This window comes from Raphanus sativus, chromosome 3 (genome assembly GCF_000801105.2).
Source record: "Raphanus sativus cultivar WK10039 chromosome 3, ASM80110v3, whole genome shotgun sequence".
In the NCBI taxonomy this organism is placed as follows: Eukaryota; Viridiplantae; Streptophyta; class Magnoliopsida; order Brassicales; family Brassicaceae; genus Raphanus; species Raphanus sativus.
In genome coordinates this window covers 9939483-9965431 of record NC_079513.1, presented here as the reverse complement: position 1 = coordinate 9965431, position 25949 = coordinate 9939483, and the positions used below count along the sequence as shown (strand labels likewise).

The following is a 25949-nucleotide window of genomic DNA, read 5'->3' as shown; positions in this document are numbered from 1 at the left end:
AAAGGGGGTACATTTTATAGTGTTTCTAGTCAAAGAGAATAAAAGAAAAGTGCAGAAAACAATGCATAGAAAACATAAATTTGACTAGATCTAGTCAAAGTGTGGAAAGCAAAGAAGACTAGTCAAAGTGCGGATTCTGATGTTGACTAGTCCAGATTCATAAAGAATTCCAGGTTCATGCTGGTCGTGCACACCATGCTGGGAAGGATACAGACACACGCGGGACGATCCACATATGTTTGAATTCGCGAGAACTAAACATCACCTGATTTGTACATGGCATAACTCCCTCATCTGAACTCCGTTTGATCGGATTCTTCTTCGAGGAGTTCCATAATTGAGTTGAGCACATTATCCAAGTGGTTTCAAGCGAAGAAACATCATGGTTTAGAAGATATGATTCGAACAATGAACATATATCTGTGTTGCTTCTCGGGTGGTTTGATGGTCGAACCAGCTCGGAAGGTCGAACCAACTTGCTCAGCTTGTCCAGGTGTGTGTTAGTCCAGCTCAGCTCGTACATGATAGTGTCAGTCCAGCTCACTTTAGTATTCAGCTCATCCAAGATTGCATAGATGATAAGGAAATTGGCATAATCTGATGAGAAAACCTCGGGTAGGTCTAGCTGGTCGACAAGGCCACCACCTTGGGCCGTGTCCATGAACCAAGCAGGGCGGTGCTGGATTTTGGGTGCATCACTAATGCTCCTGGTCATCTCCATTAAAGTCCGGTTTCGTCGCTATACCACTCTATTTTGTTGAGGGCTATAAGGTGCAGTGATGGAGTTTGATTCCCGACTTGTCACATAAGCTATTAAATTCTTTTGATACAAACTCACCTCCTCTATCTGTTCTAAACGTCTCAATGTGTAGCTTTGTTTCTTGTTCCACCATTGCTTTGAAGTTTTTAAACTTCTCAAACACATCACTCTTCTCCTTTAACAAAGCGCTCCACATATACCTCGAGTAATCGTCAATGAGGACGAAGATATATCGATTTCCACCACTTGTGCTTGGAGTAATAGGTTCACACAGATCACCATGCACAAGTTCAAGTACTTTGGAGGCTCTAAACATGGTTGCTTTCGGGAAGGATTGCCTTGCTTGCTTCCCAAGCATACAAGATCCACATACTTTAGTCTCGATCTCCATGTTTGGTATCCCTACTACTAATTCCTGAGTGATCATAGACTTCATTGTGTCAAGGTTGATGTGTCCTAACCGTGCATGACATCTACTTGAGTCACTTGCCTTTGTTGAAAGATAGCATATTGACTCTTTTAGACCCATACGAACCTTGTACAATCTGTTTCTTGATCTTGTTGCTTTGGCTATTAACTTTCCATCTCGATAATGCATTGTGAGATCTTCTCCTTTCATTCTCACATCACATCCAGACTCTGGAATAAAATAAACATCAGTTATCTTCCTCGCATCGCCATTCCTATCAGTAAACTCTATTGTTCCTTTTCCTTTGATGTCGATGCGTGAGTCATCACCGAACCACACCTTGCCCGTAATAGAGTCATCAATCGAGGAGAAGTATCTCTTATCTCCACTCATGTGGTTACTAGCCCTGTTATCAAGATACCAGACATCATCTTCTTTGTTACTCACTTCGTAGTTACTTGGCACTATCTTCCCTTCGTTCAAGTAAACAGTCTCATGTATCATAAGCTCATCCGCTTCCTGCATCTCATCTTTGTCGGTTTCTTGAACTTCTTGCAGTTTCAGAAGTCTGTCTGGACACTGAGCCACATAATGTCCAACCTTCTCGCATTTCCAACAAGTGATCCGTGATGCATATCTTGTTCCATTATGTTGGGGTCGAAATCGGACAAGGCAAAGTTGGCATCCAAATTTCCGTTCAAAATTATTTACTTAAAAATTTTTAACGGTTTTTCGGAAAAGAAAAACTTATTCGAAAAATTTGGGGAAAAATCTTGTTTTAAGACAACGATTCTTTAAAACGACAATTTCTTAATCAACGATTTAAGAAATCAACGATTTCTTAAAACAACGATTTCTTAATCAATGACTTAAGAAATTAGCGATTTCTTAATCAACGACTTGAGAAATTTACGATTTAAGAAAGAAACGATCTCTTAAATCAAACGGAACATTGTTATCAAAGGTCTGAACGTCCGCAAACAAGCATCCTAAGAGAATCGTAGCTTCGCGATGGTTCCAAACGCTCGGACAACAGACCATAGTCCACGGCACAAAACCGATCGCGATGGCGATCAGGTCACGGATAAGAGCTCGGTTGCTATAGCGAACGGATCACGAGACCACGCTCGGTCGCTATAGCGACCGAGCTTCGATTACAGCTTGGTCGCTATAGCGACCGAGCCACGAGCAAGGCTCAGTCGCTATAGCAACCGAGCTCTGTAGCGACCGAGCCACTAGCAAGGCTCGATCGCTATAGCGACCGAGCTGCGGATAGATCTCGGTCGCTATAGCGACCGAGCTGCGGACAAAGCTCAGTCGCTATAACGATCGAGCGTTCGTGTATCGATCCTTCGCCGAAACGTCCGAAGTCTTCCGAAACGACGATACGACGTAAAATTATGCATTTTCGACTATCCGTATAGCCGTTCTCCGCAACTCGCGACTATCTGTTTCTTGATCTCTCGATAAAATGGAATCGTCCGTTTGGTTTACGATAAAAACCGCGGAAACTTAACATTATAGGAAAAATCGTAAAAAACGTCTCGAATTAAAAAGACGGTCCAAGGAGTCCTAAAACTTGATTCGAGGCCCATCTACGATTTCTTAAAAACCCATAAACCTTGGAATGGTTTATGCTTGGAGGATAAGCATCAGTTTCCGCGGAAAAAATGGAAACTATCCGCAGATAATCATGAAGAACGGAAAAAATGGAATATTCCCATTTTTCGACTATGACGGCTTAAGGGCAAAAGGGGGAAGCGTAAACCGACTTTGGAGGGAGTATATAAGGAGTTCAAGGCGAGAGACATAGAGGCATCACTTTTTCAGAGCAACTTAGCACTTAGAGCAATTCAGGCAACTTTCCGTTTTTATTTTTCGGGCTGCGACTAAACTAGGTTTAGCCACCTTCAGGTATTAGAACTAGGATCTCGCCGACAGCTCTCGTATCCGAAGCACGTTGTCTAGTTGTTGTTACGCTCATACGCAGATTCGGAATAAAATCCTTCTTACTCTCTTTTACGAATTTTATTTTTATTTTCCGTTATTGTCGTGTTCTGATTGCTTGACGTGTGGTTTCTCAGAAATCCGGGACCTCTGAGAAATTAGGGTTTTCCTACTTTCCTAAAATATACGAAATATTGACGGTGCGAATTTCGGTTCCCACAGTTTGGCGCTAGAAGGAGGGGGGGTACGGATCAATCTTACTCAAGACCAGCTCACGCTCAACCAGACATGACTAACGGCGATTCAAGGAATTTGCAAACTCCTCTAAAAAGCTGCTTTCTGCCTACGAAAAAGGTCGGAAGAGCAGGATAAACTCGTGGGAACCCTGACCAAATAGGTTCAAACCTTAACGGCAAGGTCCCGCGCAGTCCTCCCTCGCGGAGCCACGAAACTTCGCGGCAGGAGACTCGAGTTCGCGACCCCGCACGATAGGCCTGGAACTTCGCAGGAACGTCCTTTTGGACAAAATCCTAGCGAAACATCCCCTGTCGCAAAAGGCAACTCGGAAAAACCTCTGCCGTCTGAAAAGGACACTCATGTGGATGAAGTCGAGCGTATCGATTTGGAGCCCAGCGATGACTCCGAGGAAGACGCCGACGTCCATCCAAGAAGAACCCGCAGCCGTTCGGCTCGGGAAAGTTCTCCGTTCGACAAACCCATGACGGAAGAAGAGGAAAACCTCTATTGGATCGAACAGGAGGAACTTGCCGAAAGGCAAACCGAGATTACTCGCCACGAACGCCGACAAGCTCAGAAAACCGCTGGAGAGGATCCTGATATACGCGATCTCTGTGATTACATCACCAAGACCGCCGCGGAAGTAAGGGCCGTGAAATCGCAGATCCACCACGCCACGAGTGCTGCCCCAGAAATCGACAGGCTGCTCGAGGTGGCTCGTAAAACGCCCTTCACCGCGCGAATCTCCGAGACTAAGGTGTCTAATCCGGGAAAGCTCAAAATACCGATGTATAACGGTACGACCGATCCAAAGGCGCATCTCCAGGCGTTCCATATCACTATGGGAAGAGCCAGACTTGGAGAAAGCGAGAAAGACGCTGGTTACTGTTGCCTGATCGTCGAAAATCTCGAAGTTGCGGTGCTCGAATGGTTCTCCCGGTTGAAGCGAAACTCCATCGGAAGCTTTCACCAACTCGCATCGGAATTCCTCCTCAAGTACTCTATGTTTATCGATAGAGAAACTTCCGATGTCGATCTCTGGAGCTTAACCCAGGAAGAGGGCGAGCCCCTCCGAGAGTTCATGAGCCGTTTCAAACTGATCATGGCGAAGGTCAGCGGAATCAGCGACAAAGTCGCCATCAGCGACAAAGTCGCCATCCACTTTCTGGTACAAGTCGAAGTTCAGAAAGTGGATAACGCTCGAAAAACTTCGCACGATCCAGGACGCCCTCCAAAAAGCCTCAGATTACATAATGATCGAAGAAGAGACGAAAGTCCTGTCGCAAAAACATAAGCCGGCAAGGAACTCTTCGAAAGACGTGGATCCAAAGTCGAAGAAGAAAACCTCTCGTAACGACAAGTACGTCCTTCACGAGGGGGAATAACTCCAAGGCGCGCACAACTATGCGGTCAATACGGAGCAGGGCAGGACTTCGGGGAATACATGGAACCGTAATTAGAGTTACGACAAAAACATCTACTGCGAGTTCCATCAGACCGAAGGTCACTCCACGGCTAACTGCAAAGTCGTAGGAGCAAGGCTGGCCGCGAAGCTGCTTGCTGGTGAACTCTCTGGAGTAACCAGCGTCAAGAATCTAATCCTCGACTCCGACCGTCCGCCAAAAACCAACAAGAATCCTCCTGCGGAAAACTCGTCGCCGAGGAATCAGGCGGGGGATAAACGCGAAAGAAGACCGGACGATAGAGAAATGATAACTCCCGCATGAGGGTCAACATGATCATGGGAGGATCCCAATACTGCAAGGACTCGATCTCGGCCATCAAGGCTTACCAACGGAAAGCCGAGTCGACTGCGAAGTATCCCCCACGGTCGCCTCCTTGAGACGGACGGAACACCTCGATCACATTCACTGAAGAAGAGGCCTGCAGAATCGATCAGCCTCACTGCGACCCCTTGTTCGTCGATCTCGTGATAAGAGATCTCGAAGTCGCGATACCTTGAGAAGGATGGGCGTCGAGCCCGGAGAAGTCACCCCTGTGCCAAAACCGCTCACGGGTTTCTCCGGACAAACGTCCATGACCCTGGGATCAATTCAGCTACCCGTCGTAGCAAAAAACTTTACCAAGATAGTTGACTTCGCGGTGGTAGATAGCCCGTCTATTTACAACGCGATCATGGGAACTCCATGGCTAAACGCCATGAAGGCCGTTCCCTCGACTTATCACTTGGGCGTCAAATTCCCAACCGGGACTGGAGTCGCCGCAATCTGGGGTTGTCAAAAACAGTCGCGACTTTGTTTCGTAGTGGAGCATAAGTTAAGGCAGATAACGACGACCTCCACGGTTAAACGCAAGCGAACTCAGACTTCCGCCGAGGATGCCCCGACAAAGGGCACAACGACATCTCCCGCTGAAGCAGATTCGGAGATCGGAACCATTCCCAACTCCGAAGACAACGTCACAACTCAGCGGGAAGAGGAAAATCCCGAGGTGGACGTCGACCCCGCGACTAAAGCGGTCGACGAAAAACCAACCGACGAGTAAACACACTCGCGGCACAAACAGAACTACAAGATGGCTTGATCCTCAAAACAGGTACGTAGGCAGCTCGTCGAAACCCGGCGAATTCAGCTCTCCCCCTCGCCAAAAAGGGGGGGGAGTGGGTGCGTATACTCGTATACGCCCACAGAAGGTCGAAAAACCCGCACTTGTATTCGAAATTTTCGAAACTTTTTCAATAAAATTCTCTTTCTCAATCTATCGATTCCTAAACATTCCACAAAACGAAAAACGTATCCTCAAGAAAACGCTAGACGTCGCAGTTTTACAGAAGATATTTAGTTTGTATCATCCGTCAAAATAGTTCATCCGCGACTTTAAACATTTTATCAAAATAGTCCGCCGAGACTTTAAAACAACCATTAAAATAGTCCCTCCGCGACTTTAAAAACGAAACAAACCCGTCGATTGGCCCCGACGGGCAAATACCGAAACGTTTCACTTAAACAAATTCGTAGTCAAATCTTTTCACAAGATCCTCTTACATCCGACCAGGATACCATAGCGCGCTATACAAGAAAATCGAAATTTCGTCTAGCACTTCGTAAAGGAAGTAGCTCGGTTCGTACCCAAACAAATCATATAAGCCGATAACACTTCGCTAATTTTAAAACGGTACGAATCAGGTCAAAATCACGAACAGGCAAAACGGAAGCCGATCACTCATCGCATAGCCTTAAAGCTGAGAGTAGACCTAGATCTTGCCCTAAGCCCAGCCTTGCTGGCACTTAACATCTCACGGACATAGTATCAAATACGAGATCCCAAAACATGTCTCTTATCGCTTACACCTAAAACGCTCGCTAAAAAGTAGCATACGAACCAAGCGACGAACTAAGAGTTAGAATACGAAATGACTACTCGTGTTCTACCCTCTACACTTGTCGAAAGTATAAATCAGACCACAAAGCGTAAATAATCGAAAAACTTACTTCATATTTATAAAAAGCCGCACAAAGACTGCAGAGATTCAAAGCCTTAAAAGGCCAGTCCCGAAATACATAAAATTACGCAATCTACTACGGTCGTGGCATAAACAGATAAAACGGCCACACTTGGCCACGGAAATACAAAGATAAGGGAAAAACATTTTCCCAACAAATTCAGTAAAGGATAAAATCATCTGACGGCGAAGTTCCGAACTCCGTCGGGTAAGTCACCTCATCCTCACCTCCCTCTGCTTTGGTCGCGACCTCCACCGTGTCAGGAGAAACAGGGATCAGCTCCCAGAGTTCCCAGATCCTTTCCTCGATGGGGGGAACAAGCGACTCGGCGTGAACATTGTCCTTCATGCCACCCTGCATAAGGCTAAACTCCTCTTTGTAAACATAATCCCTCTGCTGAGTCCTCGTGAGAGCTCCGACCGATCCGCGACACTCGCAAAAATCGCCTACCGCAGCATCGGCCGCCCGGAGATTGTAATACTCCTCCTAGAATCGCGTCGCCCGATTCTGCATCTCGGCGGCAATCTCCCGCTTGGCTTGCCTCCTCGCCCAGCGAATCTCTTTAGCATGGTCGGCAGCTGCTCTTAAATTCCGCTCTAAGGTCTCCTCCTGGAGTCGCGCCAAATCATTCGCGTTCATCTCCGCTTTGAAGCGCCAAATCCTCGACTCTCTCTGGCTATCCACCAACTCCAAGCCGAGACTGTTCATCGCCTGCAAAATTCGAAAATAGAATTTTTATTTTTACAAAAATAAAAATACGATCGAATAATAAGGATAATACAAGAAGAAGTAAAGACTAACCCCGTTTACCACGCGAGAAGTCTTCGCCAATACTTCAGGCCTCTCCGTTTCCACCACAAAGGGGGACGGATTAGGATGATCAGGAAGACCAGAAAAGAAGTCAAAATTGGGCATTGGCGCATCACTCGAACCGCTCCCATCGCCAAAGCCAAGCGACGGATCCCATCCTAGAAGAGGAGAATCGTCAACGGGAAAGTCCTGATCCTCGACCTCGATGTCTTTTCGCGGCAACTCAGGCGACCTCTCGAACGGAACACGCTCCGGGAGATGCTCGACAGGAGCAAAATCTATGTCACCTTCCGCCTCGAAATCGGAATGAACCATTCGGATTGCCTTCCGAAGCCTCCGACGGGTAAAACTGGTCCACCAATGATCACCGCTCCTAAGCGCGTCTCTCACCTCAATAATGTCCCTTGGCCAGGGGTGGATCACACTAATGTGCGGAAGGGGATTTGGTCGGACGTAGAAGAAAAATTGTTTCCAATTGTTAAAATTGGAAACAGTTCCCCTTACCACCAGCATCATGGTACGAGGAGTCAGTCGCCAGCAGGCCGATTCCTTATTGTATTGCACCAGCAGAAGTGCCTCAAAATGGTCGGCAGTGAGGGATAGGCCGCGCTCGTAACTAAGAATTACGAGACCGATAAGGATCTCGAAACTCGTGGGGTTCAGCTGGTTTAACAAAACCTGCAAACGGTCCAGTACACGGACAATAATCTCAGGAATCGAAAACCAAAGACGGCAGCGCGTCAAAACGGCCTCGTAGCACGTGAAGTAGCCTTCCAGATGATGGTCGGCGCTTTCTCCGATCTCAGGAATCCGGAACTCAACCGCGTCCGGGACTCCGTCAAACTTCCGAAGCGCATCGAGGAAAAGATCGGTGGTCTTGCTCGGTAGGTGGGCCCCCGCTTTTTGGGAACGCGAGATCAGAAACTTTTCTTCTCCGGGACGTTTGATTTGATCACTGCTCGCTTTCCAATACGCATCACATTCAGCCACATTCGGAGGAAACTCGAACTCGGCTTTCGGGACGAGGAGCTCTTCATCCAGATTGCAATCGGGAGAAGAAGTCACGGGAGTCTTCTTATTAGAGGACTTCTTTCCGCTTCGAAACAACTTTGACATTTTGGTGAAGGATTTTCTTTCTAAATTATTTTTTTCTTTTTTGAGAGGATTCTACAAAGAAAGTCTTATGAAAGATGGGTGAGTAAAAATGAAAGAGTTACCCCCTTTTTTATAAACTTCAGGATTTACTATTCAAGTTCGGACTTTTGGATACCAACTTGGCTTAAAAAAAACTCGCCTAAACTCGCCAAACCATACGACAGAATCTCGTCAACCCACGATTCTACCACACTGGGGGGCTAACTGTTGGGGTCAAAATCGGACAAGGCAAAGTTGGCATCCAAATTTCCGTTAAAAATTATTTTCTTAAGAATTTTTTACGGTTTTCGAAAAAGAAAAACTTATACGAAAAATTTGCGGTTTTAAGACAACGATTCTTTAAAACGACAATTTCTTAATCAACAATTTAAGAAATCAACGATTTCTTAAAACAACGATTTCTTAATCAACGACTTAAGAAATTAGCGATTTCTTAATCAACGACTTGAGAAATTTACGATTTAAGAAAGAAATGATTTCTTAAATCAAACGGAACATTGTTATCAAAGGTCCGAACGTCCGCAAACAAGCATCCTAAGAGAATTGTAGCTTCGCGATGGTTCCAAACGCTCGGACAACGGACCATAGTCCACGGCATAAACCCGATTGCGATGGCGATCGGGTCACGGATAAGAGCTCGGTTGCTATAACGAACGGATCACGAGACCACGCTATGTCGCTATAATGATCGAGCGTTCGTGTATCAATCATTCGCCGAAACGTCCGAAGTCTTCTGAAACGACGATATGACGTAAAACTATGCATTCTCGACTATCCGTATAGCCGTTCTCCGCAACTCGCGACTATCTGTTTCTTGATTTCTCGATCAAATGGAATCGTCCGTTTGGTTTACGATAAAAACCGCGGAAACTTAACCTTATCGGAAAAATCGTAAAAAACGTCTCGAATTAAAAAGACGGTCCAAGGAGTCCTAAAACTTGATTCGAGGCACATTTACGATTTCTTAAAAACCCATAAACCTTGGGACGGTTTATGCTTGGAGGATAAGCATCAGTTTACGCGGAAAAAATGGAAACTTTCCGCAGATAATCATGAAGAACGAAAAAAATAGAATATTCCCATTTTTTCGACTATGACGGCTTAAGGGCAAAAGGGGGAAGCGTAAACCGACCTTGGAGGGAGTATATAAGGAGTTCAAGGCGAGATGCATAGAGGCATCACTTTTCCAGAGCAACTGAGCACTTAGAGCAATTTAGGCAACTTTCGTTTTTATTTTTCGAGCTGCGACTCAACTAGGTTTAGCCACCTTCGGGTATTAGAACTAGGATCTCGCCGACAGCTCTCGTAGCCGAAGCACGTTGTCCTGTTGTTGTTATGCTCATACGCAGATTCGGAATAAAATCCTTCTTGCTCTCTTTTACGATTTTTATTTTTATTTTCCGTTATTGTCGTGTTCTGATTGCTTGACGTGTGGTTTCTCAGAAATCCGGGACCTCTGGGAAATTAGGGTTTTTCCTACTTTCCTAAAATATACGAAATATTGACGGTGCGAATTTCGGTTCCCACACATTATACGCTCCATTGTATCTTCCACGTCCACGACCTCTATTGTACGGGCCTCTTCCACGGCCTATGCCTCTGTATTCTCCATTAGAGTCGCGACTTGCTTGAGCTTCATTGTTTGCGTATAATAACTTACTCTGATCATCTTGTGACTCTGTTTCATCTGTTACCCGATCCTCCTAAGCCTTCAAACGACCAATGATGTCTTCAAAACCAGTAGTCTTAAGATCCAAGACTTGTTCTAGGGTTGCCACTATTTGAATGTATTTCTTTCGAGGTAAACTCTTAAGAAATTTCTTGCAAAGACGAGATTCTTCTATCTCTTCCCCTAGAGCCGCAGACTTGGATGATATCTCAGCTAGCTTCCCCGCAAAGTCATCTATTGTCTCAGTGTCTTTCATTGTAAGTCTATCAAATTCGGACATGAGCGTTTGTAACCTTGCTTCTTTTACTCTCTCCGCACCGAGGTGACGCGTCTTGATCGCCTCCCAAACTTTTTTAGCCGTATCTAGTTCTCCTACTTGAAGTATTAGTACCTCCGGTATGGACTGGAATAATAATGCCATTGCCATATTAATTTTCTTCTGGTCAACCGCCTCTATCTCTATAATGTCCCAGACCTCATGTACCTTAAATAGAATCTTCATCCTCATAGCCCATACTGTATAATTTGTTGCAGTGAGTATAGGGGACTTGATCCAAGATCCCCATTCCTTCGACTGTGAACCTGCTACGACTAGATCTCCCATGAACCTTTGGCTCTGATACCAATTATTGTTCTTAAACGATAATGATGTGAACTCAAAGAATAATAAGAACTTGACTCTTCTCATTGCTTAAGAAACTATCTCAAAAACTTAAACCACAACACAATTCTCCAAAAGCACACACAATGCCTTTTACACGACATTGATATATATATAGTCTAATAGTTATCCTAATCCTAAATGTAAAACACATAATCAAATAACTCCAACTCTTTTCTGATCCTTATCTTCTCAAACTTACAAACTCTCTTAGGATTAGGATTACTTCACTCTCAAGCTAACTTCAAGTTTACTTCAATAAGAATTATATTTAACTATAGTTAGATTGTGTAATATATTGTTTTCTGTTTATAGTTTAACAAAAATATAGTAAATAATAATATTTTTCATAGAATTTTTAGAGTATTTAACTAATACAACAATCTTAAAAGTTGCTTTATTTACTTTTTTTAATGAATTTTGTTATAAAATAGTGAAAATTAATGTTACATATAACTGAGAACAAATTAAACAATTTAAAAAGATTACATAAAATTGGTTTTTAGGGAAAATAAGTGTATGTTTTATAGATATTTTGAATACAAAATGTAAGGTTATTTTATTGAATTAAATGTGATTTTTTTTCCTTTTTAAAAGATACTAAAATAAAAAGCTCAACCATAATTTTAGTATTGATATGCAACTAAATATATATAGATTTGCATAATCCAACAAAAGACATAATGCAAAATAACATGAAAACCATTTGAAACCTTCATAGGATACCAATGCCACAATCATTTAATAAAGAAATAACTATTGCAAACAACCAAATATATCGTATCACAATCACATATAATCCTTTCGCACCTAAAACATTCTAAAGACAAAAATCACTATCGTATATTTCTTGCAAATACAAACCAAAAACACAAAATACGAAATCATATAGAAAATAATAACCCAAATCACAACTAAAGTATACGAGGACGGACTGACCGACCCTGTTTATATTAAAATATATAAAAATAGAAAGAAAAAGAAGATTGAAACAGAAAATACAAAGGCCCATTAAATCCTCCGATTGAGGGGACCGGAGAAGAATCTGATTTTTGTATCTGTCGGAAGCTTTTGAGTTCTCCATCAATGTGTCTCTGGGAAGCTTCTCTCAATTGGCTTCGTCGGTGAGAGGAACTCATCCTTTTCTGTTTATTGTCTTATATCAGCTCAAGTGGTATTGTAGTCTTGTCTCCTTGTAATTGTGACGATGACAATGGTTCTAATTACCGTGTTCTGTAGTGTTTATTCTTCTAAAGAGAGAATCCAATTATTTGATGTCACCATATGGATTTTGATTGCCAATTTTAGGGTAAACAGATTCAGTTGTTTTTTTCCCAATAAATGCTTTTGCAGCCTCTTCTTCAAGCAAGAAATGGAACTTTCTTTGATGGGGCTTCAAAATTCAGGAATGCTTCCTCAGAACCCATTTCACTTGTATCATACAGTTTGATGATGGTTAAGAGGGTATCTAATATGCTTTTTCTTATTTAGAATATTGGATATAGTGAAGACCTGGATCCTACGGTAAGTGTGTTACATCTCTTGTACAATTTATCTTTAAGAAAAAAGAGATCATCAATACCAGAATATAACATTTTGCAGATTGGTTTTCACATGAGGGAAGTGAGAAAAAGAAATGTTATTTTCAAGCTATGGGATTGTAGTGGGCAATCAAGATTTCGCGGCTTTTGGGAACATTTTTGCCGCGATAATCCTGCCATTGTGTAAAAGGATATTTAACTCTCAAGTACTCTCTATATTGTCTTTATATCTCACGTTGAGTCCTTTGTCCTGTAGGTATGTAGTTGATGCTGCAGATCTTGACAACCTATTTATCTCGAAAAAGGAACTCCATAAGTTGTTGAGCAAGACTTCACTTAACGGTATCCCTCTTCTGGTTCTTGGGAACAAGATGGACGAACCGGGAGCTCTGTCTAAAGAAGCCTTCACTGAAGAAATGTATAGATGCCTGTTTCTTTAACTAAATATTCCAAAAACATCTTCATGTAGCTTTCATTCCATTGTGACTGCAGGGGGCTTCAGTTGCTTTCAGATAGAGAAGTCTGCTGTTTCATGATATCATGCAAGAACTATACCAACATTGATCAGGTCTTTGATTGGCTCTTATCAAAATTAAAGAACTAAACTTCACGAACTACGTATATTCCCTCTTGATCTTCTTAGTCGTTCTGTGTTGTGTGCCTCGTTGATGATGATGTTGGTGCTGAAATGAAGAAGAAATATTGCTGTTGGAGCAAGAGACAAGGGAGAATCACATGCTGAGCTAAGGAGGAGAGAGATGGACGACCTGTCTCTTTCACGCAAGCTTGGGGAGCCTTTTGTCAACTTCGGATAATCTTTGTTTATTCATTTGTTGGTCTAACTTGTATGTCTATTAATATGCTGTAACCAAACCATAACGAATTAAAGTAAACCGAATTCCTGTTTCTCTATCTCTCATTTCTTACCATAAACATGAACTCTTTTATTCTTTAATTCTCACGCTAGATTCTGACCCGCCCTTAAAAAAACGGGTATATTTTTTTATTTTACATTTAATTTTTATATTTATGTGTTTTAATTATATTTGTGTTTTTATTTGTATAATATTTTTCTAAAAATGACTAATAAGAGGCTTTAATAACTATATTAAAATACGTGGATCACACCTATATCAATAGGTTATATTCTTGTTTTAATAGCATTGATAGATAGATTCTGATACGCTCTTAAAAGGTGAGTATATTTTTTGTTTTAATTGTTTTTTTTGAAAATTTTAATTTTTATAATCATATTTGCGTTTAATATCAATTTAATTTAATATAACTTTTGGTAAGCTGTATAACTATACACCTTGTGCCATATGCAATTCAGAAATTATTTTTAAACTTTATTTCTAAATTTGAAACATATTATATTTTCTTATTAGTTACCTAATATATTAGTCAACAATATTCATATTCATTCCGACACGAAAATCAGTGTCTCATACTCTTTTAGACATAGCTTATATACTTGAACGGTTTTTAAAGTACTATATCTGAAAACCAATATCAAATCCAATCCGCATCGAAAACCAAATAAAGTTTTGAAAAATGTTTTAAAATTTTAACTTTTAATATAGATATATATGGATATATATATATATATATATATATATATATATATATATGTGTGTGTGTGTGTGTGTGTTAATATGGATATTCATTTAATTAATATTTTTTAATTGAATAACCTATTTAAAACCCGTTAAAATAAATGAGTTTATATTAATATTTGTTTCTACTAAAAGTTCACTTAGACCCTGTTAAACTATATTTTAGCATCATGTGATTTGTTAGTTGATAAATTTACTGTTATGTAAAATATTTAATAAATTAATGTATGGTTGAATAAATCTCATTTTTTGGGTGATATATAAGTTATGTTGTTGTAGTATATATTTATTTTAGTAACCCGTAATAATCACAATCAAGAAAACATAAATTATTACCTGATACACTATAAAATTAAATGTTTTAAATATTTTTTGTTTTTAAATAAATAAATAAATATATATATATATATAATGATTTTAATTGTGAACATATTATATTAACTGAACTTTTAATTTTTACTTAAATCATATATATTGATCTCAGTTTTAAATTTGGTCGTTTCTTATAAAAAATAAAAAATCATTAAAGCTAATGTTATATTATATATTTGATAGGTTACTTATATAACCAAAAATATGAACCAAAGAACTAAATATTATAAGCAGAAGAAATTGTTGTAGTATTATGGGATGATAAATAATTAAATACATGAATCTCTGAAACTTTACGGTGGCCTTCTAACCATCAACTATTATATGTTAGTCAAGCATTTTTTTTTCCATCTGAAAAATTTATTAAAACCATAAAGGCCCAAAAGAAACAACAGTACAAAGCCCAAACCGAAGGACAACTAAAAAACGAGTACAAACAATGGGCCTGAAAGCCCAAACCTCCAAACCGGGAACGGCCCACTTTCAATGCGTCCAAAAAACGGTGACGAAACACGCGTCAAGCAGAGGGACACGTGTGAAGATCCTCACCAACGAGGAAACACGCGTCGCATCTCTTCTTCGACCGGGACCGTTTCGATTCTTCGCCGGAGTCACGCCGAGAAACCCGTTTCGCCGGAAACACACCAGACGAGACTACGAGCTCTCAAAGCCAAAGATCACCACCGGGAGAGAAAAACGACGAACACCGAAACCCACCGTTTCACGCTTAAACCGAATCGAGACTCGACGCCGGAGAAACCTCCCGTCTCCACCATCTTCCCGACAAAGAACCCACCTCCAACGACTGTATTGAAGGTATTGGGTTCCCGTCAGCCCCAAATCTCCACTGCGAGCATGCATCACAACTGCGAGCACCTCCGTCTCCACCACAATCGGAACCCAAAAGCCGGCCGCCTTCACCAAGAAGAAGATGATGACGCCAGAAAACGTAGCCGGACGACCACCGAAGTACAGGTACGTCGCCGGAGTCAAAGACGGCTACACCGTGTTGAAGAAACCACCGTGCACTGCGAGCAGAGGAAGGAGCCACCGCGACATATCTCTCTCTCTCAAGAAACTAGAGAGAAGGGAGAGAAAGTCTACCACTCCAGCTCATAGAATTTATGTTAGTCAAGCATATGTTAGTTATTAATTTTTACCGTTCAATAAATCTCGTAACTGTCAGTTCCGAAATTGTTGGAACTAAAAGAGATATTAGAAAATAATTATATTATTAATTGGTAGTTACATATAGATAAATGGCAGTTTATATATTTAAAAATATTTATATTATTAAGTTGGACATAACTTTTATCAATTAATCATGTTCCAAATTTAATAATATTGATTAATAAAAACCAATCTATTAATATCTGACTGGGTAATGTGATAATTTGTAAGCCCAATAAAAAAATAAGAATGGGTAACTTAGAGATTAAAAGACCACGATTTTTTAAAAAAAACTAAATGATAAAACTATTGCGTTTTGATGGCAATGGCATTGAGTTGTAATTTTTATGCAAAATTAAGAGAACATTACTAAATGTACTTCAGTCTTAATATATTAGATGATATCAGAGCCTTCGTATATATATATTACTCTACATTTCTTATCCGCTCCTAAAACTTTTTACTCTACATATTCTTATACATATTTCTATATTTTGCAAATCTCTATCATTTAATTGGTAACTAGATTTTGACCGGCCTTTCAAAGGACGGGTATACTTTTTGTTAAATATTTTTTTTAAGAAAATTAATTTTGTATTTTTTGGTAACTATATTTTTGTTTTTCTTTGGAATAATATTTTTAAAAGAGTTAATAACTATTTTTGCATAATATTTTTTTAAAAGGATATTAGTAAGTGTTTTTGAAAATTGTATTGAATTGGGGATGTTACAACATTATACACGTGTGCCATAGCCAATAAACCGAACCGAATAACCGAACTGAATCCGATCGGAAAAAGTACTACCAAACTCAAACCGAAATTGACTAAATATCCGAACATGTTTAAATTTTTGGTATTTAAAAACCGAAACCAAACCTGATCCAAACCAAAATATTTTGGGTTCCGAATGTATCCGAAATAAATTAATATACCTATATATTAACTATATTTAGATTTAATGTATATTAAAAAGCATCCAAATATATATGATACTTTTAAATTGTCCAAAATACTTGCAAATATATACAAATAGTCAAAGGTACATGTCTAAATAGTTAAAATATACTTAAAACACTAAAAATATTTAAAATATTTATTGATTCTCTATCCAAATATTCAAATCAAACCAATTTATATGTTAAGATTGGTATTTTAACACATGCTATTCAAACTTATACGTAATATATTATTTTATTTATAGATTTTGTGAAGTTTAAATTATATAATGAATTTTAAAAATTTTAAATAGTTTAAATTGGTTATCCGAACCCGAACCGAACCCGTAAGTATTCGAACCGTACCCGAATCAAAATTTAGAAATACCTGAATAGGGCTAAAATCTTTGTCCCTGAAAACTCGAAACTAGATCCAAATCGAACCCGAATGAATACCCGAACGTCCACCCCTAAACTATTTCATATATTTATTCTGAACTTTATTCCCAAATAAAAAAACAAAGTATATTATTTTTTTGTTTTGTATTTTACCAAGCCTCGTGAAACCTGCTGCCTGCAAGGTAGTGGTTATGGAAAGTGGTTACTAATACTATCTGCGTATTCCTAAAATTTAGTTGCTGTTAAAATATCCATTGTGTGGATGGACCATAACCAAGTGCTTAACCAAGTACTAGACAAGTTCGACAAGTTCAACAAGTACAAGAGGAAGTCCAAGGAGGTTTACATCCGGTTTACATCGGTCCGTCTACATTCCGGTCCGAGATTAGAAGACTCAGTCAACCTTGTTATCATCACCATGACCAAGTCTTCATGTATGACATCAATGTGGTCAATAGTAATTAATGTGTAGATTTACTTTTTTTTAAAGCATTTGTAAACCCTTGTACAAACCACTATATATAAGTGGTGATAGCTAATGAAAAATACACAACATTCCTCACAATTCACTCTCAACATTTCACACAGATTATAACACGTTATCAGCACGAGTCTCTTTCCACCTGAGTTCTCTTTTCCGGCCATCTCTTCCGGCCACAAAATTCTAAATCCAGGCGCAATTTAAACCGCCGTATCTCTCAAACCCTGTGGAGCCAGACGACAATCCACCTATCAATCTGAAGCCCAATACGAGAGGAATCCGTTTCCGAAGACGGCTTATCGATCCGATCTCTGACGCATCGTCAATCGCATATACAATCCGCGCCGCCGACTCTCACAAACCATTTCTCTTGATATATCCGCCAGCCATCTCTCTCTCTCTCCTCCGGCCAAGTCTATCCCTCTCATGGTTTTTACGGCCAGCTCCTCCACCTCTCTCTCAACCAGCTCATCCGCGGATCAGCTCTCTCTCATGGTGGTCCATTCAGATCAATGTGGTGAAAAGGTAAACATATAAAAAATCTGAAAATCTAAGAACACCATTATATCTGAAAAGAAATATATGATCTATATGAATCCATAACTTATAAACAATCTATGGATTTCAAATATAAATCTTGTTTCTATGATCCATATGATTCATATGAAACTTGATTCTAAATTATTTGAATCCATAAAACTTATAATTCTCTAAAAGATCTATGTTTCTCTAAAAACTTATTAAAACATCTAAAGATCTATATGAATCTTGTTTCTAAAGAATTTTGAATCATAAAATTATTTGAGAAAGCTTAAAACCTATGAACCAATCCTTTTGTTTGGCCATTTTACAAGATGTGAAAACATGAATGTATAATCTGGCCAAAACAAAACTCCATCAAAACCTTACTGTGCCATTTTCGGCCAGAACCCCTAAAATTCAGTCAACCCAAATAAAATCGAAAATTAAATACATATTTTATTTTATAAATGCATATTTGATTTTAATGAATGCATATCTTTGACTGAAAATATTTCTAAAGTATTATAAACTATAGTCTTGTCTAAATTGATATGTCATAAAATAAAGTCTGTCTTGAAATCATTTGATCATATTGTTGCATATCAATCCAGCCTTGAAACCGGTTTTATGATGATTAAATTTTTTTACTGAATATTAATCACATAAGTTGCTAGTCAAAATTAATCTTGATCTAGTACCATCCTTGAACCTGATGATTGAATTATATACTGATCATGTTGCATAAGCATCTATCAGTTTAGTAAATCATTAGATCAAACTTGAATCATCTTGAACCAACCTTTCATTGCATCCGATTGTCATATTGTTAAAACTGATCATACATGTTTGCATATCATTTAAAATCCTGATCATAGTTCATTTAAATTAAATTGGCTCATATTGCTTGCATCTAAATGATTCACACTGCTTGCATATAGTTAGACAAAATCGGTTTTCATTTAAATTTAGCATGTTTGCTTTATTCGAAATTATAAAACAAGTTTTAAAGCGATTTTGAAAATCTAATTTGGTTTACAAATATCCTGAAAATTATAAACCTTCTTTGTCTTGCTCATGATGCATTATATTAATCCATCTATGCTGATTGACAATAATTATCTTAATGCATATAAAATCAATTGATTGAAAATCTAATTGAATTTGGTTTAGACATATTCTGAAAATTATAAATTTTCCTTGTCTTGTTTTACCCTGTAAAAGGGGGAAGGAATCGGTTTTGCTTTATTGATTTAACCAAATATCCTCATGCATTACGAATCACGAGGAGCTGGGGAACCAATTAAATATAATCTACTAATCAATCCTAGGTGAAATTGGTTTTAATGATAGAAATGTAAATAGCAATTCCTAAAATGAGCAAGGTAGTTGCTCTAACTAACGATATGATGGGTTGTTTAAATGTGATAAAGAGTGCTAGACTTAGGGCTTTTATTCAGGAATGGAGATTATAATGTCTATAAATGCCTAACAAGTTGCTTGCATGATATATTAGAACTCAGTCGCTTAATCTCAGTGATGTATCACTAGTTAAATAATCTAGATCTCTGGCCTCAACTGTCATATGTTGACACAGAAAAAGAGTCTATCGATAATCCTTTAGAGATATCGATCGGTACACCTTTCGCTCGGCGATCGATTCACCTGTCGGGATATCGATCGACGGCTTCTAGATATGCCTAGGCGTGAACGGATAATGAACACTAGATCTCAAGGAGGGCGGTTAGCTCTTCTCCAGAAGATACTAGTTCAAATAGATAATTCAAGATTATCAGAGATCCTAGTGATCTATATTCTAGTTAGCTACTCTAGAACAAGCTTAGGGTGCAATCTATTTGATGAATATCACAACTTAGCAATTATAGTTTGGGGCTAATCCCACAAACCTATTTAAACCCTAGATCTAACAAGTAGACTACTCAGACATAGCTAAGCAATTCATGACAATGGATAGATGAAAGAATTGCATAGATAGAATAGAGTAGAAATATAAAAGGAGATGAGAAATCTCTCCAATCTCTCAAAACAAATAAAACTCTAGTCTCTCTCTCACACTCTCTGCTTTGTGGTAACTTAGACTTTTTCAAAGCTTGCCGTCAAAAACATTTAGCAGGAATATTTAAGCATTTCCATTAGGTTAAAAACTCGTCAGGGGCAATCTCGTAATTTGGTGAAGTCTTGGTGAAGTAGTCGGCTAAACCATTTCGTCCTCGATATCGATCGACAACACTGATGTGTATCGATCGACTATAATCTTCTAGTACGCGGATCTTCTCAGCTACATCGATCGACAACTCAGGATGAGTATCGATCGATTCTTATCGCAATGTTGACTTCCGACTTGGTCTTGAATGGTCAACTCGGGTGTATCTTCTTTTATACTCCAAAATGCTCCAAAAACATCACTTTCTCACAAAATGCTCCTGAACCTGAAAACATACCTAACATGCTAGAAAACAGATTAAATATATAGTAAAACACTAGTATACCATGGTTAAAAACGGGTGAAATCCATGGTATATCAACTCCCCCAGACTTACTCCTTTGCTTGTCCTCAAGCAAAAACAGTAATCTTTGGAAAATGTTTGAAAACAGTAGGACTCAAAATATTGAAGTCATCACTCAATGGGTTTGTGATCCATATCTAAACATCCTAATCACAGAAGTTCTTTATGCCTTATCCTAGCTTAGCAACCAAACTCATCTAGTCAACAATAGCAAATCTCATCTGACATTCTCCTCTACTAACCTCATTTCTTAACATAAAATAAAAGTGCAGGCTTTACCTTGGGAGTATCGATCAAAAGACACATGGATTCAACTCTAACAAGTATCTGAACACACAAGTAGTCTTCTCTGATCCCTTTCTCCCCTCATCTTTCTTCTCTGGATCTCTTATTAGTTTCAATTTCAATAGGTTTTGATGCCACAAAGGTCATCTAGTCCATCTCATTGACATTTGCATTGTAACTCATACATTTTGACAAAGTGTAGCGAATAATGAGGTCTCTGGTAATTTACCTATCCCTCGTTTCCACAATGTGTGATCATCCTTGAGATTTAGTGAGTTGTCTCCCACTCAGCGCTTTGTTATAGTCATTTAGCTTGACTGTGGTAGGTGTGTGACTTATGGGGTGCAGTGAGGATTGGTGTTTGCTGGTGGGCAAACATTTCCCTCATCTTTGGATTCAGCAGCAGTGAAGCTTCTTGTGGCATTATCTGATCTTGTCCATCTAAGTTGTATCTTCGCTAAATCTGCTTTGATGATTTGCAACCTTCTGTCCAAATCTTCCATGTCAAACTGATGCTGGCAGAAATCAAATGTTGAATGCTCAGACAGTTTTTTTATGTTGTTCCGTGTTGTGCTGGTCATGAATTTGCTGATCTTGATCTGCCAAAGACTCGGTGTCGATCGATGCTACAACTTTTGCGTCGGTCGTTTCGCTGAAAGTTCTGTCGGTCGACTCAGTTCAACTGTGTCGATCGATTCTGAACGTTGGCCTTGGTACTCAAGAATTCTCTGCATATACTGCGTATCTCATTCTTCAAAAGACCAGTAGCTCCGCAAAGGTTGGTAACTCTTTCGTTGACAGTGTCATCAATGTCATCACTTCTCCCATTAAGTCTATCTTCCATCGCATTCATAGCTTCATACAGCTCGTGTTTGATCTGATCAACCTCTGCTGTAGTGCATGCTCTCTTCGCTGGTGGTGGCTCGATGTCGATCGATATTGGTCTAGGTCTGTCGATCGATGTCGAATTTCTGTCACGAAGACCAAGATGATCTTGAACTATGCTCATGTCTTGTTGTAACTCGTTTAGCTGCTGTGACAGTGTATCCAGGTAACGCATGATAGGTGAACTGAGATGATCATGCTTCTCTTCGTATGCTTTCATCCTATCTTCCAGTGCTGCGAACCTTGTGTCAATCAACGGGGAAGACTGTGTGTCGATCGATGGTAAAGTAGCATTCTGAGCCTGATCTTTCTTGCGAATTGATGCTAGCTCTTTCTGTAGAAGATCGATCCTCTTGCTTAACCATTCGACATTGTTGTTGAGAGGGCTGTAGACGTCTCCAATCCGTGTATTGATGTAAGCAACCTCCCATTCATCTCTCTTAGGTGATGAACATTATGGTCGGTTCTTGGATGTAGTCTTGTCGATGTCGATCGATGGTACATGTACTGTGTCGATCGATGTTGGTGTTGTAGCTTCCTTCTCAAGCATGGTTAATATGTTTCCAATCTCCAGTCTTATCTCAGCCATATCACTTTGGAAATCCTTGTAGCTGACATCCAGAGGCTGGAAAGTGTCTTCCACCAATGTGTGCATGTCTGCCTCAAAGTGTGCCTGACCTCTCCATACATCAGTCACCATATCATCTATCTTCTCTCTACTGTAGGGTACTGGTGGTGGTGTGTATGCATGGTAAGGGCATATGTGTTCTTGGAGGCGTAAGCAATCTTTGTGAAAAAGAGATGCTTTTTCCAGAATTCTCCTTATGTGCTCCTTGGTAACAGGGATGATTTCACCATCAACTCTTCTTGCATGGCCAAACTCATCTCTGTGGACACCTTATTCATCTTTTGCTTCCCACTTGAATCTCCTGGATCCATCATGATTAAAGGCACGTCGTCCAAACTCCAATCGTCTGTCGGGCGATCTGACTCTTGCTCTGTCGATCGATCTGGGATACTCGCCGTCGATCGATGGTGATGAAACGATGTCGATCGATGGTGAACTCCTGGGTTGACCGAAGTTGTGAGGAACTGTATCCTCTCTCATGGTGACGTGGTGGTTGTCCTGGACGTGAGCTAGGATGTCTGGATGGCCACGTTGTTGTGTGAACAAGTTTTCTGGTCCATTAGCAACTTGGAGGATGTCGGCTATGTCTTCTCTGGTTATGTGCAGAACTCTTCCATCCATTGCTCTTGCATAGCCATCCGTGTCCCTGAAAATACCAAATTCATCAGGAGTTAGTGAAACATTCCTGATATCATAAGTTTCATGAAATCGAGATTGAGCTCTGTAGTTGGCATCGATCGATGGTAAGGTGGTGGTGGCAATCGACGGTGATCGTCTAGCTGCTTGGTTGGATCGATTGTCCATGGTGTTGCAGTCCTCCATTGTTAAGTTTCTGAATGCTGGAAGCTGCTGGGTATAAGTTGTTGAGGTTTGAATTTTCGTGGCTGGTGTTGTCAACCTTATATACCCATGTGTTGTCCTAATCGGTGAAATTCCGATTTTGTCCTTTAAGTCGTCCGGGTTAATATCGATCGATGTGATGCTGGCGATGTCGGTCGATGGACGCTGTCGTTTTGCTGGATGAAGTAGAGAATCGATCGACGGTGGGCGCTTGATGTCGATCGATTTCGGGAATCGATTTGCAAACCTATCATTCTCTAAGTAGTTTTCCCAAGCTCTCTCTTCCCAATAATCTTCATCATGTTCTTCACAGTGGTCTCCATTATGGGAAATGTTGGCTATATCTACTGCAAAACTCTCATGAAATCCGCTATCTGCCCAACTCCTGACTGAGTAATCATCTTCTTTACTGATGGGTTGGATGGTGAAATTCGGGTAGCAATGATTTGGTAGATCGAGTTCATCATCTGGTGGGTCTCTGTCGATCGATAATCCATAGTGGTTGTCGATCTCCTCTGACTTGCTGGTGTTGATCGATGATGTTAAGGTGCTGTCGATCGATCCCGAGTACTCTGTCTCGTACTCGACTTCACAATGACAAAATGTAATGATACCAAGATCATTTTCTTTTACCACGGTTTTGGCTGGTGGTTTGCCTAGCTTGACAGGGTCGTAGTGGATATCTGGATCTATCAAAGTCAAGCACATCCTGTTGGTGTCCATGTCACATATAGCTCCTACTGTAGCCATGAATGCTCTTCCAAGTAAAAGGGAAGAATTCCAATTTAGCTTGATATCTAGGACATGAAAATCCACAGGGACGATAGCATTACCAATCTGAACTTCCAGGTCTCAGATCAAGCCTCCAAAGTTTTTCTAAGTGTAATCCACAAATTTAAAGATCTCTGGTGAAGGCTCTACTTGCAGACCCAGATGGTCTGCCATGACCTTTGGTAAGATGCTGACTGATGAACCAGTGTCACAAAGTGTATGAGGAAATTCAATCCCTTGTACCACACAGGGTATTGCAAACTTCCCAGGATCAATCTTCTTCTTCAAAGTAATCATTTTCCTCATATCTTCTCTGACATTGTCAAACCTTCTTCTAATGTCATTTTCAGTCTCCCTTGTTTCTCTGAAGAACATCCACAATCTACTTGTGAAGTAAACCTCCTCAAAAGTTTCTCTGGTGGGATTCTGATAACTCTTTTAGTGAAACCATCAATCTCCTTCTCATTAGCTTCCCTCTTAAGGTTCTTAGGAGTCTTCTCCTTCCTACTCCTTAACCTTCTTCCTTCAGTTCCCTCTGATGTAGGTGTAGTGTCTGAAGGAGTACCAGTAGTCTCTATAGGGTTAGCTTGTGGTTTCGGTGTGGGTCTGAGTGCATTGATTCGGTTGCTGTCTAACGATGGTAGTTGCACTCGGTAAGTGAGAGGTGTGTGTTGATCGATAGGTGGAGAAAAGGGTCGATCGATACGTTTCTCATCTTTGTGTCGATCGATGAGTGGCTCGTCTCGTCGGTCGATATCTTCGTAGGTGTGGGTGGGTGGGTGAGGATGCGAAGCCGCGAATTCAGCATGTGTTAATATCCTAACCGCGTTGCAATCTGCAGTCGAATACGGACATGACATAGTTGATGTCGATCGATGTGGACTAGATGGTGTCGATCGATACCATTGTGATTCTCCGAAACTTAGTGACCTTTCCACTTCAAAGTCTCCTTCTTGTAGCTTCTCATGTTTCACCACTTGCCATAAATCATCATCTATAATGGCATTCACGTGGTGTTTCCTACTTCCTTCCCCTACTTCCTTAGAAGTTCTAATTCTCTTGATAGAGTCTTCAGTCTGGACAATCTGTGTCTCAAGTTTCTGAACTTGAGTGCAAATGGTGTCTATCCTTGTGGTCAGATTGTTGAAGACAGAATCAATCTTCCCGTTGAAGTCTATTGTAAGCTTCTGCTGACCTTCTAGAACTCTATCAATCATGGCATCAAACTTACTCTCCTGGGTGGGTGGTGGTGGGTTTTGGTAAGCTGAGTTGCCGTAGTTCCTGGTGTTGGTGAAGGGTTTCTGATACTGTGAACTCTGGTTGTAGTTACTCTTCTGACCACTGCCAAAAAAAATTATGTTTCCACTCTGGTTTCCATATCTATGAAATCCAGTACCTCCAATGTAGTTCACATCTCCCTATGTATCATCTTCTCTAGCCTCTCCTTCTTAAGCTGAGCAGACTGGCCGCCCCAGAAATGCATGTAAAGCATCTATCGTGGCTCTGACTTCATTCATCTGGTCTTCACCGATGGTTGCAACCGATTTCCTCTTGTCAGAGTCAGTGTTCTTGGTGCTGCTGCTGTTGACTAGGTTCTCAATAAGTCTCACAGCCTCTATTGGATTCCTGGTGTTAAAGTTCTCCTCGCTAGCAGTATCAAGAGCCATCTGATACCTCAAGGCGATACCTCTGTAGAAAGTGCTTAGCAGCTGCACTTCATTGAATCCATGGTGTAGACAGTCTCGCTGGAAGAACTTAAATCTGGAAGAACTTAAATCTGATCCACGCGTCTTTAAAAGTCTCACCAGGCTTTTGCGCGAAAGTGGCGATTTTGCTCCTTAAGTCTTCAGCGCGTGCCTCATCAA

General features: G+C 40.3%; 1 protein-coding gene and 1 pseudogene across 1 annotated transcript; one reads left to right on the top strand and one right to left on the bottom strand.

The window, feature by feature from the left end:
- Nucleotides 1–10485: 10485 nt before the first annotated feature.
- LOC108845114 (uncharacterized) lies at nt 10486–11139 on the bottom strand. The gene has a single exon (XM_018618379.1). It carries the CDS (start codon nt 11137–11139, stop codon nt 10486–10488), a length of 654 nt encoding a protein of 217 aa, XP_018473881.1.
- Nucleotides 11140–12109: 970 nt separating this feature from the next.
- Nucleotides 12110–13560, top strand: LOC108844649 (ADP-ribosylation factor-like protein 8a; annotated as a pseudogene).
- The last annotated feature ends 12389 nt before the right edge of the window (nt 13561–25949 follow it).

Coding starts and splice junctions, on each gene's coding strand:
- LOC108845114 (XM_018618379.1), bottom strand. CDS start 11,139: ATGAGAAGAGTCAAGTTCTTATTATTCTTTGAGTTCACATCATTATCG.